At 42.4% G+C, this 14,890-nt stretch overlaps 3 protein-coding genes across 5 annotated transcripts in view; 2 read left to right on the top strand and 1 right to left on the bottom strand.

The window, feature by feature from the left end:
• Positions 1-583: 583 nt before the first annotated feature.
• On the top strand, positions 584-2,300 carry LOC102029492. Of its 2 annotated transcripts, none has more exons than XM_005399651.1 (2): positions 584-1,749; positions 1,827-2,300. In XM_005399651.1, exon 1 carries the CDS (start codon positions 841-843, stop codon positions 1,195-1,197), a length of 357 nt encoding a protein of 118 aa, XP_005399708.1. In that variant the 5' UTR covers positions 584-840; the 3' UTR covers positions 1,198-1,749; positions 1,827-2,300. The 2 variants fall into 2 exon arrangements, with proteins under 2 accessions (XP_005399708.1, XP_013377478.1); XM_013522024.1 differs by having other exon boundaries at positions 1,193-1,749.
• Positions 2,301-5,756: 3,456 nt separating this feature from the next.
• On the bottom strand, positions 5,757-10,318 carry Mis12 (MIS12 kinetochore complex component). Of its 2 annotated transcripts, none has more exons than XM_005399649.1 (2): positions 10,063-10,318; positions 5,757-6,844 (listed from the first exon to the last, which is right to left on the bottom strand). In XM_005399649.1, the coding sequence occupies exon 2, from the start codon at positions 6,805-6,807 to the stop codon at positions 6,187-6,189; it is 621 nt and encodes a 206-aa protein (XP_005399706.1). In that variant the 5' UTR covers positions 6,808-6,844; positions 10,063-10,318; the 3' UTR covers positions 5,757-6,186. The 2 variants fall into 2 exon arrangements, with proteins under 2 accessions (XP_005399706.1, XP_005399707.1); XM_005399650.2 differs by lacking the exon at positions 10,063-10,318 and adding an exon at positions 9,653-10,056.
• A 161-nt stretch (positions 10,319-10,479) lies between these two features.
• The window catches only part of Derl2 (derlin 2), a gene marked incomplete in the record, with an annotated part of 12,487 nt that continues 8,076 nt past the window's right edge, over positions 10,480-14,890 (top strand). The window contains 3 exon segments of the mRNA XM_013522214.1: positions 10,480-10,652; positions 11,457-11,522; positions 14,014-14,087. Coding sequence (XP_013377668.1) covers positions 10,560-10,652; positions 11,457-11,522; positions 14,014-14,087 — 233 coding nt within the window.

Below are 14,890 nucleotides of genomic sequence, written 5' to 3'. Positions count from 1 at the left end.
CCTCCTTCGCAGCAGAGGTTGCTAGGAGATGGTGGTTCCCAGGAGCATGTGGCAGTAACACTGGAAGTCAGAGGGGCCTGAGTAGACCCGGGAGAAGAAATGGGCTTAAATTAAAAGGATCGTTGAAAGGTCATGGTCCTAATTATATGTGAGGTGCCCAAAAGGCTGGAGTCCTGCATTTGTAGGTGAAGAGCATGAAGGGAACTCAGGATGTACAGACACAAGTATAGATGGAAAGGGACAGAAAAGCACCAACGCGAACTCTGCAACTTCTAGACCTTGGGATTGTGGGAAGCTTTGTTATTGTTTTTGTTTATAGTGCTTTCTAAATTTCAAGTTTTCGACAGGCTTTGTTTTCCATGTATTAGAATTTCTTTTAAAGATCTCTCAGTAAACATTTCTTTGGTCTTGAGAAACTCTGCACGCAGCTAGGAGATTTGTCGCCCGCATTTCTGCTTCCTGCGTGCCAAGTCCCCTTTTAAGTGAGCCCTGAGGTACCCCTCAGTGGCGCGCACCTCCTCCCCCTCGCGCCAGCCTGTCTGGTTGCCGTGGAGACAAACCTAGCTGCCCACGGACTTCTGAGCTGGCCAGGCATCTGCAGGAGAGAGAATCAACCTCTGCAACAGGCTGCGGGCGGAAGGCGGAGCCCGGGGAAGCTACTGCTTCGCTGAGAGGCCCAACAGACCCTGCAGAGGCCCCCTGCCTCGCTGGCTCCGCCCCCTCCACCTCTGGCGATAGAAATTCGCCTCTGCGTCTGCGGCTGCCCACTGCGCTCAGACAGGTCCTACCGTGGACGGAGCACCCAGACTGCGCTGACCCTTCTACCTGTGCTAGGTGCCAATGGCTGACGGACTCTTTCAGCGCAAGCCCTGGGGCGCGGAGCAGATGCGCTCCGACTCAGACCCTGAGTCGGAGGGCCTATTTGACAAGCCTCCTCCGGAAGAGCCCTGCGTGCCCAAGTCGGGGTCGGCCGCTGGCAAAGGAGCTGGTCGGCGCGCAGGCGGAAAGGCGCAGGGAGCCCGCACTGGGCAGCCCCCGAAGGCCGCTGCGAGCACCCCTCCCGAAGAGGAGACGACTCCACTGGACGAGGGCTGCTATCTCGACCATTTTCCGCACCTCTCCATCTTTATCTACGCGGCCATCGCCTTCTCCATCACCTCCTGCATCTTTACCTATATCCATTTACAGCTTGTCTGAGTGGCCAGGGCAGGGCGGGGTGGGCGCAGGGCTGACGTGGGAGGGAGGATAAAAGAAGGGTTTAGTATTTTTGGTTTTGAAATGCACTGCACCCCCCCTTCGCCTAACTTTTGATGCTGTATCTTTCCATGTTGATGCTTTTTGTCTAATTGTCCATCTGTTAAAAGGTTCAAAGTACTGTATCTGCCGGAAATTAAATAACTGCTTTTCGCACCTGCCGGTGGGGACCGGGACACAGACTTAATGTTTAGAAATCCGTAGTGCGTTTGAATCCATTTGTAATTAGGGTTATGTCTCTGTGCGCTTACTTCGTGATGTGGGGACACGAGCAGCAGAGAGCCCAGCATTTTGTATTTGGGGAGCGCAGAGCAAGCCTGACCTTCTGTTCCTTAAGGGATGAGCCAGGTCTGGACCTCCGACCTTCCCCAGCGGGTAAGGTCGTGCTCTGGGCCCAAATGGGCTGGAGCCCTGGGATGCTGCATTGCCCCCAGGAGGAGCTGGCTGTGCTCGGAGGACCTGGTCACTCAGCGGGCTCTGCTGGAGCTGGGTCAGGTGAGTGGCGTTTGTCCAGTGCTGCGCCCCTCAGGGCTTTGAGCTTGACCCAGACTGTGTGGTTTTTTCTCCCTTAGGCTTTGCTATCGCTGCCAGATGGAGGCAAGACCAGTACAGAAGAGCTGTCCTACCAAAAAGCCATGCCCAGGACGTGTCCTGACCTCGTGGGACTTTCGGCTGCAGACCTCTGGAACACAGGCCAAGCTCCTGTGCTCCGCTGGATGAGACTGGGGCCCTGGCTGGGGAGGGCGGTACCTAGAGACTCTGGAGGGCTTCATTCTGGGGCGGAGCCCTTCTGGAGCTATGAGAACCAAAATGAAGGGGTTGGGGGATGTCAATAACAAGAGTTGCTGCTGGGGTTTGCCATCTCCAATGCAAAAGGCCTAATACCAGAACCCACCTTGGCAGGTTATTCTACTCATCTGCCTTCTTTGTTTCTTCAAGAATGTCAAATGTCCAAATGTGGCGCTTTAATACTGCATATATACCTATGGAAATGTCTGTAATTGTGTTATCTCTAATGGAGTAAAGTACCTTTTACGTCTCCTCTGTATCAGTTATCCCTTAATTTCCACCTGTCTTAGTCACTTCTCTCGTTGCTGGGACAAATATCCAGCACCCACAACTCAGGGGAAAGGTTTACTTTACAGCCCAGGGCCAGTGGGCTCCAAGGCACAAAGCCCCGGTGGAAGGGCCTGGTTAGAGGAAGGCTGCGCACATCATGGTGGCCAGAGAGCAGAGAGAAGCCCAGCAGGGAGATGCACCCTTCCAGAGCACCCTCTGGTGACCCACCTCCTCTGACAGGCCCCGCCTCCTAACAGCAACTCAGCTACCCTCACCTCCAAAAGCCCCACCTGTGAGCACATGAGGCCTGCGCGGGGGGCATTCTTGATCTAAACCATAACTTCACCTGTGCAATGCACCTTGTCAGACTTGTAGTCTGCTCCAAATTTTACCCCATATTTTTCCCCCTGTACTGAGAGGACTTAGAGACTTCACACTGAGCTACATCCACAGCCCTTTTTATTTTTACACAGAGCCTCACTAAATCACTAAATTGTCCAGGCTGGGCTTAAACTTGTGATCCTCTTGCCTCAGCCTCCCTGGGATTACAGGTGCCTGCCATCATATCCACTACCCCATTATCTTCCCAATATCCAACTATCCCTTCAAAACAGACTCCACCCATTATACAGATTCTGAGCACAGTATCTCCTTCCACTAGAGATCTTTTAATGGCATCTTTCACCATGTCAGTTCCTCACTACATACCAGTCCAATACTATTGTCCCCGAACAGCAGATCTGCCATCACTGTACTACTTACTTCTCTGTAGTATTCAGTCCTGACTTCTGGGCCAGTATAGTCCAAATAAGCTCTGGAATCTGCTTCCTTGTCATTTCCAAATTGTCACTTCCCTAAATCCTGTATCACTGCATGCTTTGGTATCTAGACTCTCTATACTTCTATTTTAGTGTAAGATACTAACTGTTCTTCAATGTCAGCCTGTACTTTAGTTTATAATAACTCCACATTGTGTCTCCAAGGCACCACAGTATCTGTTTTCCATTTTTTAATCTCAGCCACTAGATCTACTAAACTTTAGTGTGGATTCCCATTGAATCCCAATATACGACCGGTGTTCTCCATTTGATCCCATTCTCATTCATACATCCTCTCTTAGCTCTCATTTTATAATTTTTCAATAACTACCTTAGAATATAATCCTCCAAGATGCTTCCGATGTCTAATCTCTCCTGATAGAATCCTCCTCCTGGTTCCCAGAACCAAAGTTCCTGTCCCTCAACATGTCTTTATTCCACAATATCATAACCCTTTCTGCTCTAATTTGGATCTTCATTTTTCTACCCCAAATTCAAGTAAGTATCTGGTTTCTTCACCTATATTATATTCAATTGCTTCTACAACCTTAACATTGGCCTCAACATTCTTCTAAATATGTTGGAAATGTAGCTCATTGGTAGAGCAATTATCTACCATGTGCAAAGCCCTGGGTTGGACCCCTAGCACCACAAAAGCAAATAAATGAAACCCATTTGATCCCCTTGTTTATTAGTTTCCAAAATACCTATCATCTCTCTAGTGTTGTACTCTAGCCTTCCAATATTTACCCCATTAATGCCGTCCTCAAATTAAGGTCACCTTAGCCCCAAGATTTAATCATTTTCTTCCCATACTTCCACATTTTTCTCCCTATTGGCCTATTATTTTGTTCTATACCTGCTTACTTTCCTTGTAACTTCTGGCTCCAATGAGCTCATTTGGCCTGTTTTTTCTAATACTAAATTTCCACTATTCTCACACCATCCTTTAGCATCATCATGTCTAGGGTCGGAGGCCAGTGGCACAGCACCTGCCTGGCAAGTGCAAGGTCCTGAGTTTGATTCCTGGTACCAAAAAATAAAATAAAATAAAATCTAAAGTCAAGCCAACCATGGTGGCATAGGCCTATAATCCTAGGCACATGGTAGGTAATGGCTCTACCAATGAACTGCATTTGTAGTATTTAAAAGAACGTTGAAGCCAGTGTTTAGGTTGTAGAAGCAATTGAGTGTAACAATGATGTGAGTAAAAGAATGAGATACTTATTTGAATTTGGGGTAGAAAACTGGAGGTCCAGATTAGGTAGAACATATTAGGTAGAAAGGGTAATGATGTAATCCAAGCTTAGACAGAAGAGCTGCCAAATTCAAGCCCAGTCTGGGCAGCTAAGAGAATTAGTTCAGACCCTTTAGTTCAGTGCAAAGCCCCTGGGTTCCATTTCCACTATCAATAAATAAATAAATAAATAAATACCCTATGAGTCAGTAAATATAAATTTCTTTACTGGATAGATCACATGCTTCTTTTTCTATTCCAGTAGGACCTGCTTCTTTTTTATCCAAGGTCTTCTACTGGGCTCCAAGGCAGTAAACTGCTTATCACTAGGATCTTGCTCATAGAAAATATTTACCCAGTTGTTTTTCTTTTTTTAAAAGAGAATAAAAAATAATTTTTAAAAAATTAGAAACAACACAATTTTACTAAACAAGATGATAGAAATTCAACAATGGTTGTTATATTGCATACTGCTGTCTTGAAGTTAGTTGTTCAGATTATAAGCATGCAAAATTGGCCCAAAAAAATTAAAAAGGAAAAAAAATTTAAGCACTGACTGTTCCTTTCAATAGACCAGCATAAATCAGCAGTACAATTATCCCAACTATCCCGTGAAAGATTTATTCCAGAAACAAATACTTTTTTGTTTTCAGACAGGGTCTCACTATGTAGTCCAAACTAGCATTGAATTCACCATGAAGCCCAGTGTGGCCTTGAACTCACAATCACCCTGCCTTAGCCTCCCAGAGTGTCGGGATTACAGGCCAGGTATATGACACTGTCTTGGCCAAAACTTTTTTTTTTCATAGTTGCTTCTTTTAACCAGTTATTAACTTTCTGACATAAGAGACAAGAGCAAGCATTCTATGTTGGTTGTTCCACAATGTAATAACTAATTAATAAAGAAGCTGCCTGGTAACCCTTCTTTTTCTTTTTGAGACAGTCTCGCTTTGTAATTTAGCTGTAGCCCAAGCTGCCTCAAACTCACAGCAATCCTCCTGCCTCAGCTTCATGAGTGCTAGTATTACAGCACACCACCATGCCCTGCTAGCCCTTTACTTGCAGTAAAGCCCCAACTTAGGCATATTTGCATTGCAAACTTTCAGCCATATGAATGGACCTCACATTACGAACATTCATAGACATGAATTGATTGTAGCAGTAGCACACATCTGCTGGGCACTGTCACAGTTGTGCTGTTGTGTGCTTATATGGTGCAATAGTGTACAGTAGTACAGTGCTTAGAATCCAGGATGTCTGGTTGCATGAGGAAAAGCAGTGGTGATGTGGAAGGGACTGCTAGGAAATGCAAAGCAATAGCCATGGAAATGAAAGTGAGAATAATTGGGAGATTATATATTGAGGCAAAAAAGACTAGATGCTGCTCATTCTTTTTGTGGGTTTTTAATGCTTTACATTGTATATTTTTGTCAAAAGTGTTGTTTTTTTTGTCAAGACTCGTTTTGTCAAGACTTACAAGTGAATCTGACTTAAACATTCTCCTAGAACGGAACTAATTCATAAATCAGGGACTTTCTGTATTAAGCCAAAAGGCTTAAGGTCTCAAAAGGTACAGCTTTATATCTTTGGTCATAGTTTCACTTCTTTGAACTTGCTGCCAAATGAGTCTTTATTATGTTAAGAATTCCTTCCCAACTACCTGAGGTCTCTAATGAACAGAGATTTTTCCAAGACTAGTTCAAGGTAGTACACTGGCGAATGGACTTAAAGAAAAAAGAAAAAAAAAAAGTAAGATGTGGAACTCAAGAGAGTGAGCAAAGAAAATCTTTTCGACAGACTCTTTTTACCACACAGAAATTAAGATATTTTCAGTCTTTTGCTTTCCTTTTCTACATTGTCTCGAATATTCTGGAGTTTTCTAGAGTTCTGGATCATGGACACCAAACTCTCCCTAAAATCACTAGTCCCATGATCTCTGCCAACATTTTCAAGCTCATCAAACAAAGTCAAGGTCTGTTTGAGTTTGGCCTCAACTATTTTTTGCTCTTCTAATTCTGTAAGAAGGGCTTGCTTAGTATATAATTCAGTCTTATACTTCTCTTGTAACTCTTTTATTTCTTTTTGGAGAAGCTGGAATTCTTCCTCACTATAAGGATTCATCTCCTGACATTTATCTTCAGGAAGCAAGATGTTTGGGGGAATCCGCAAAATCAACTGCAAAAATAGCTGCTCCATTTTGCCAAAAAGGTTATCAAAATGTCCTTTCATGAAGCAAAGAAACTTCTCTGTGCATTTACGAATCTGGACTGGGGTAATGTCACAGTCTGGGATGCTCTCCAGCTTCTTCAGAATAACTTGTTCAACAGCCTGCATCACTTCAAACAGGTAGTCTTGAAATGCAATGTAGATCCTAAGCATGCAAGTTTGTGGTGTGAAGCCGAAGAACTGGGCCTCATAGGTCATTGGATCCACAGACATCTTGATTTCCTTGGCTTTTCTCAATTGTGAAAAAAATCTACAAATGTAAAAAAAAAACTTCATTTGGATAAAAAAAAAAAAGTCACCAGAGCAAAGAAATATTATAACAAAAATAAAGAGTACGCATTCTTTGATACCTGATGTTACTTCCAGCCTTACTTGTTCACAAAAGGATACAAAAGCTTGCCTCTCTGAGGCACTTTCCTCAATCTAGATCCTCTTCCCAGCCTCCATCATTTATTTCTACTCCCATTAATGAAGACTTAAGCACATAACTCAATCTTCTGAATTCTGTTATTATCCTGACAAATATGATGTTTAAACAGATGACCTATTTGATGCCCTAGACCAGTGATGGTGAACCTTTTAGAGCTTTCAGTGATAGATGGCTGGCTGCGGCAAATAAGCCATAGGTTCACCACCACAGTCCTAGACATTCTGGAGTTTCAGTGACCTACCTCTCTATTACATGTGGCTCCTGGACCTTGACATGTATCATTTTTCTCCGTAATGGCTCCTTCTTTTTTTTTTTTTTTTAACCACAACCTCTTATGTTATTGTTCCAACTGTCATTTACACACATTGTATCTTAATCTTTCAATCCTTTCTTGCTCTCAGTCTCTTACTTCTTTAGACCCTGTGAGCTATCATTTACATACCCAATTATGTATGTCCTCTATCCCCTTGTCTTTCAACATAGCCATCTGATTTAAAAAAAAAAAAAAAAAAAAAAAAAATCCCAATTAGAAGATAAACAAGCCACTTACTAGTTTTATAATCCTGATTTTTTTAAGGCTGTGGGAGTCATTCCTTTCTATTGTAAATATTTAGGAAATTATCATTCTATATCCCTGTCACTGTGGGAGCTTAACCTGGCATCTTTGTCCTACCTGTAACCATATGCTTGTTACAGAAATAAAAGACAGTTTTATAAAGAAATATAGGTAGTACAAGCTGCTACTTAAACTGCCAGGTGAATTTAGGATGAACTTCTGGAAAGAAGTGCAGCAAATAATGCAGTCAAGTCTTACAAGAAGACAGGATGCTATTAATCTTGAAAATTTATGTAACAGTTTAAAATGGAATGGTTGTAATTGTGAGGCTGCATACATAAGGTGGAATTTCTTAGATTGTCTACAATCCATCGTAATCTGGTTATGTTATTCAATAGCAAAACTACTTTATTTTCTCTTTGCAGAGGATTCCCTGAGTTAGTAGGATGTTTATTTCAACAACTCCCTGTGCCTCTAGGATCAAGTTTAAACCCTTCCAAAATGGTTTACAAGGGCCTTTGTCACCTCAGCCTTACTAATTACACTCTGTTCTTTTTAAGTACTTTACATAGGTGTAATTGACTTTGCTAATACTTCTTTTTTTGGTCCATCTTAAGTCCTCTCTTATTTATTATGCTACTTTGCATCTCCCATCCTTAGTAGAAACCTAATCTACTGTTTTTAATGTCTATCTTTTTAATTCATCTTTGTCTTTAGATAGGTGTTAGATATACATTCTTTAAAAATATAGTTTTATAATTGTATCGTTTACTTTTTTTTTTTTTTGGTTTTTCTCTGGTACCGGGAACCGAACTCATGACCTTGCGCTTGCCAGGCAGGCGCTTTGCCACTGAACTAAATCCCCAGCCCCTCGTTTACATTTTTGTTTGGATCATTTTATGTTACTGTAGTTGAGTTTACTTCACTGGTTCGGACTAAAGCATTAACATCAATTTTATCACGTTGTCTGTTCTTGTGCCAAACGCCTTATTTGCTTCCAGCATCTTACTAACAAAAATGTTATGAACGTCTTTCTGTGTCTCCTTAAGAGACTTTCCAGGATTTTCACAGGTGAGTAATTGCTGGACCATAGTTTACACACACTATTTCACCAAATACTGCCAAAAATAGCCTCCAGAACATTTAGGTTGGTTTACACCCTCTCTTGTGGGAGATGAGAATTTCTTTTTCCTATTTTTCCAGCTCTTGATACTACTCAACACACTAAATTTCACCAACTGGTACATGCAAAATTGTTTTTCACTGTCACTTTGAAAATACCAAAAATCTGGTCAGGCATGGTGGCCCATGCCTATAATCCTAGCATTCTGGAGGCTGAGGCAAGCAGACTGCCTCGAGTTCAAGACCAGCTTGGGTTACATAGTAAATTCAAGGCCAGACTGAATTACATACCAAGATCTTATCTTAAAAAAACCTAAAAAACAAAAACAAAAAAACAACTACTACCTGTACTCTACAATACTCTAAAACTCTTGCCTCAACATTTCAACCATTTCTAGATTGTTGTCTCGCAATATGCAGCCAATTTTAACCAAACCTAAAACTGAACGAAGCACCTTAAACCAAATTTCTAATTTTCAAAAAAATTCTAATCTTGTCCGTCTTCCCTTTGTCAACGCTCTGCTGAGGTAGAGTTCTTCCTTACTGCGATACGCAATAAAACCAGCACTGTTTTCTCAACAGGTTGTTAAGATTTCTCCTGTAAGATTCTTCCCCTGTTTCTCCTGGTCTGAAACAAACTGGCCTAGAGACTACAAGACTCAAGCCACTCTCCTACTACAAATAGGCATATGCTACTAAGCCTGGCCGTAAACTTTTTACTTTTCAGAAAACTACTCTCTCTGCCCTTTTACTTGGCTTCTTCTTATATTCAGATTTAATGGGCATTTCCTTGTTTCAAAATTTTTCCATATTTCTTGGTATGCCACCGAATGAAGTATGAACTTCTTAGCTTCCTCTGTCATCATCAAGCTAGTCTTTCCAAACCAAATCGAACTGGTTCCTTTCTCTAGAGTAGGCAAGACTTGGGCAAATGGTTCAAAAACACTTTCCTGAGGACACACCGACTCCCTCTTTTGAATTCCCATCAGGTCCTTTCCTCGTCACTGACTAGTCCAGTTCCATCGTCCTGTTTTCTATGCTTGACTTGGGAGTTCCTGAGATTAAACGTAGGAAACGCCCCGGCCATCACAGCTTAGTTGCTGAATAGCCCTCGATTAAGCCGGCCAGGACGCAGAACTCGCAGAGGAGGAGCTGCTTCCGGCCGGCTCTGGGCTCCCGTGGGGCCCTGCGGCCCCGCTGCATGCCGGGATCTTTAGGTCGGTGCCAGCAGCCCAGTGAAGAGGATAACCTAAGAACCCACTTGGGAGCCGGCATGTCTAACATCAACTGCGATGATGCTTCACCCAGTCCCGCCTCTTCCCGCTCCTCCTCAGAGAAAACGCAGCCCCGCAGCATTTACCTCAGCGATCACAGAGGTGATGAAGTCGACTACACACTGCTTCCCTCCACCTCCTTTCACACAACCGTGAGCTGCCAGAGAGGAGCGGCGGAGCTAGTCCTCAAAACTCGAACTGATTAAGCGCCTACGCGAACAAAGCAAAGGCGGGATGCTATCGCGATTCTGATTGGCTGGCTGTTGGGTCAGGTCGATTGGGGACGGAAAGAGGCCGGGAAGGAAAGCTAGCTGTGGCCTGCGGGGATTGGCGGAAGGAACCGGTACTTTCTCTCCTTTCCTCTACGTTGGTGGGCGGAGAAATAAGTGGGAGGGGCGCCGCGGAGATCCAACTCGTCATTGGTGGGTGAGTGTTCCTTAGCGTGCTAGCGATTGGCGGTCGTCTGATTGCGCGGCACTGACTGGATAGTAGAGAGGGTGGGTTAAAGGCAGAGCGTTTGAGCCCGCCCTGCCGCTTGAGTACACTGGCGGAAGGGGAAGGGGGGGAGGTGGCGGTGGGGAAGATGGCGTACCAGAGCCTGAGACTAGAGTACTTACAGATCCCACCGGTCAGCCGCGCCTACACCACCGCTTGCGTCCTCACCACCGCGGCTGTGGTGAGCAGCTTCAGCGCCGCTTTCTAATTTCCGGGCAGGATGTGTCTGATTCTTCACAAAACTGGGGTTTGGGGCCTCGGGGACGCCCAGAGGGTCTGGTCTGAGGGGTGGGTGGAGGTGTGTGGGGCCAACTCTAGGGTTCGGGAATGGACCCAAGAATGCTCATCCAGTGACCTGAGAAGGGTAGGCTGCTTGGTGAGGAGTCAGGTCCGTCGCTGAGATGAAATCGGAACCTATAGCGGGTCAGGGCTGCGGGAGCCGCCCATCCAGGAAACCTGAGTGAAAGCTCTAGCGATTGCCTGGTTTTCCGTGGTATCTAAAGAAACTCCGCTAAGTGAGATTTGGGTGTTAAGGATACGACGCTGGAGTTTACCGAAAGAGAAACATTAAAATAAAAGGGCCTGTGGATATCAGGGGCAGGCTGGCGGCAGCCAGCCCTAATAGTGGCAGGGTCTCAGTCATTTCAATGAGTTGTGTTGCTTCACCCAGCTGTCCCCAGGTGATGCCCATGTGATGGACAGATTGGTAGCAACTGCTTTACTCGTCCTGTATCTAAAATACCACCTGCCTGTTTCCCATGCCTTCATGTCATCCTCAAGTATTGCAAGATAAAACTTTAATTTTTGTTTAGCTATTGAAGATACAAAGAATTGTACCAGTTCCGGAGAAGTCTTTACAAGCCTTGTCTCTGATCTAGAAGGGCTTAATGTTACAGGAAACTGCTACACTCACTAATCTTTGTTGTAAACGACAAAATTTTGTTTCTCGATTGATTTGCTTTACGCACTCCTTTTTCTATTTCAGCAGTTGGAACTGATCACACCTTTTCAGTTGTACTTCAATCCTGAATTAATTTTTAAACACTTTCAAGTAAGTAATCCATTGTAACTGATTAATATTTCTGTTTCTTGTTGTTCATAGCAAATTCTGCCATATAGTGTTTTAAAAAGACGTTTGACTGTAAGTCTTATTGTTGAGGTGTAAAGCAGCCCGGATACCCTTTAGAATCAGGAACTTTTAAGAGATTTTCAGGCCCTTCACCATATACTAGATCAGAATCACTAAGGATAAAAATTTAGGATCTGTATTTTAGTTTCCTGGGTGATTTTGATAGGAATCACTGATAAAGATTTTGTGTTGTAGTTTAAGAGGAGATTGACCAGCTGGCTGCCCAGGGAGAGTCACACAGAATGGCTTTATGTTGTTCATTCACCATCTGGGCACACCCACCAACTTCTTGGTATGGTCCATTTCATAAACTCAGTTTTGGTATTGCTTTTAAGTTGATCCTTCTCGAGAGATCAGCTCTTACTGACACCACTCTAAAGACCAGCATCTAAAGCAGTATGCTGGTTTATTGGATTATAGTGGGGAATAGTCTTTTCCATTGTTTAAAATGCTAAAAGAAACATATTCTCCTACTCCAAGGTGATCATATAGCCTCTATGTGGAGGAGAGACCCTAAAACCAATAATTCTGCCCCTACACATAGTGTTCCCTGTTTCTCAGATGTATTGCATTTACTGTGCACTCACTAAATCCAGCTCACCTTTCAAGATGCAGCTTTTATGTGGCCTCATTCTTGTCTTTGTTCTTTCCTTGCAGTTAGTTATATGTTTGCCTTCTCACTACCATATTTACCCAAAAATAAGACCTAACTGGAAAATAAGCCCTACCATGATTTTCAGTATGCTTATAATATAAGCTCTACTCCCAAAATAGCCCATTAAAATCATCAGCTAGACAGATGCATTTAGTATATCTGTTACAACACACAACATACATATTCAATTATAAATTAATAATGTACAATTAAATATAAATAATATTGACATAATACTTAAAATGATAATATAAATTATGATGTGTAAATACCCAGTGGCACCTTTGGACAAGAGGTAAACACCTGTGTAAACAGATGAATTCAACACTTACTGCTGAAGGACCAGAGTACAGACACAACACACAGAGAATAATGTGCACTTGATAACAAATGAAAATTCAGTACATCATGTGTTGTAACAGACATGCCTAATGCACATCTGAGAAATAAACATTTTCTGAGTATTAGTACCTACAATTTTTTATCACTTAATGTGTGGACCATCACTCTTAACTATTGTCATATTTGTTGCCACTCCTGTCTCATAAGTTTTCAAGTAACACTTGACTTAATGAAAACTTTGTGGAGCCTCATCTGCAAGAGGTCATGACTTGGGTGAAGAATTCATGGCATAAAATCAGTGACAGCTGTGTTGCCAATGCACTAGGGACAGGCTACATGTACAAGAAATGCTCATTTAAGGAGATCTCTGCTGCTGAACATGAGAGAGATTGGGGTCACTGGCTCTGCAGGAAATGGAGTAGCAAGAAATTCAGGCCAGAATTCAGTGTTTGGGGTTTATAACAGTGTTCCAGAAAATTACATGACTGTATCTGAATAAATGCAGATTTTTGTACATGAATAAAGTTAATACAGGTTGTGGTACATGGAAAAAATAAGACATCCCCTGAGAATAAGCCCTATTGCATCTTTTGGAGCAAAAGTTAATATAAAACTCAGTCTTATTTTGGGGGAAATAGAGTCGGATGAGGTTTCTAAAATCTTGGATGCAATTAATATGTACAGTTGTTTCAATTTTAATAGCTACTGATTCTGAAGGATTTAATGGCACATGAAGCTGTTCTCTATTCTCTTGTCACAGCCTTCTTCCTTCAGTACTCACGTGGCCTTTGCTGTAGCTCTGTCCAAGTTTTGCTTCATGCTGGCTTGCTTGGTTTGACTTTGCCTGGTGTTAGTCTTCAAGACACTGCATGTGTATTTGAAGTTAGGCGTTCTAGATTTGAGATCAGAATCTCCACAAGCTGTTTATCTTTGGGCAAGCTATTTAAAGTTAGCCAGGTATTCTAGTTGCATGAAATGGGAATGATAGTATCAGCTTCCTTGTGTCACAGGATTATTAAGATTGTGAGAGAGTAGACTGTGTATGTTTAACACTTTAAAATGTTAACTCTCCCAATATGAGTAGTTGTGGGTGTAGATAGGTTGAGTAGGTAAGAATATCAGGGTACCCAACATAAATGTGAATCCCCTTTTAACTCCCAATTAGACTCTATTAGAGCCTTAGGACATTGACTGTTCAGACTAGGACTTGAGTATTTGCCTTAGATGCCTCAAGTTTTGTCTTATATCTGTGGACTCATTAGATTTTGAGACTTTGTAGATGAAAGCATTATTTTCTATTCTGTAAATTAGGATGTCTTTTTTGTCTTAATATGGAAATGTTAAAAAAAAATGGAAATGTTTCCTGGTAATATATTTTATTTAATCTATCTTTCTCTTGATTTTTTTTTCCTACAGATATGGAGATTAATCACAAATTTCTTATTTTTTGGGCCAGTTGGATTCAATTTTTTATTTAACATGATTTTTCTGTATCCTTTATTAAGTAGAGTCAGCATCAAAACTGTAGGGTCACAGAAAAAAAGAGTTAAGTTGAAACTATTAATCCTGTTACTGAGGGCTGAGGATTTAGCTCAGCAGCACAGCACCTGCCTGGCAAGTGTGAGGTTGTGAGTTTGATTCCTGGTACCATATTAGTTATAGTTTTTGGATCAGTGGTACATAGAGTAATTGGTCAGATTGTAATGTTTTGAACGTGTTTGTAGCTACTTACATGGGAAGTTCTAACCATATAAAGGTGTCATTATTGTCCTTAAATTGCTTGTAAATCTAATCAAGGGAGAGGACATATAATTAAATTGAAACATACTTGTAATGTAACATCAGGGGGTACAAAATGGTTAAGCACAATCTGAATACAGTGGTAATTTAATTGACAACTTTAGCAGGGTGTGGTGGCACATGCCTGTAATCCCAGCACTCAGATGACTGAGGCAGGAGGATCCCTTTGATTTTGAGGCTAGCCTCAATTGCATAGTGAAACCCTGTCTCAAAAAAGACCAAAAATAATAATAATAATAATTGGCAGCTTTACTGCAGCTTTGGAAATTAGTTTATGAGAAATGGAGACTGGAGATCTTGGATTTTAGTTGCTGGTTTTACTGGTTGAAAAGACAGTGCCATAATATCTGCCAAACTTGCCTTGTTCCAGTGTGTTGAAAGACAGGAAGGGCCATGTTCTGGTTAAATGATAGTTTTGATCACTGAGCAGGGTATTCTTCCTCCACCCCAATCCCAGGAGTAAGAGGGATGTTCCAGCTTAGTTTATACCACA

The sequence above is a fragment of the Chinchilla lanigera genome, unplaced genomic scaffold, assembly GCF_000276665.1.
Source record: "Chinchilla lanigera isolate Chin_1 unplaced genomic scaffold, ChiLan1.0 scaffold00066, whole genome shotgun sequence".
Classification (NCBI taxonomy): Eukaryota; Metazoa; Chordata; class Mammalia; order Rodentia; family Chinchillidae; genus Chinchilla; species Chinchilla lanigera.
Note: the sequence above shows the minus strand (reverse complement) of the source record. Positions and strands in the feature narration are given on the sequence as shown.

What these genes read in the sequence shown, in the direction of transcription:
- Mis12 (XM_005399649.1), bottom strand. Translation starts at nt 6,807, where the DNA reads ATGTCTGTGGATCCAATGACCTATGAGGCCCAGTTCTTCGGCTTCACA.
- LOC102029492 (XM_013522024.1), top strand. Translation starts at nt 1,594, where the DNA reads ATGAGCCAGGTCTGGACCTCCGACCTTCCCCAGCGGGTAAGGTCGTGC. An exon ending in CTCTGCTGGAGCTGGGTCAG is followed by an intron (nt 1,750 to 1,826) that starts GTGAGTGGCGTT and finishes TTTCTCCCTTAG; the next exon opens with GCTTTGCTATCGCTGCCAGA.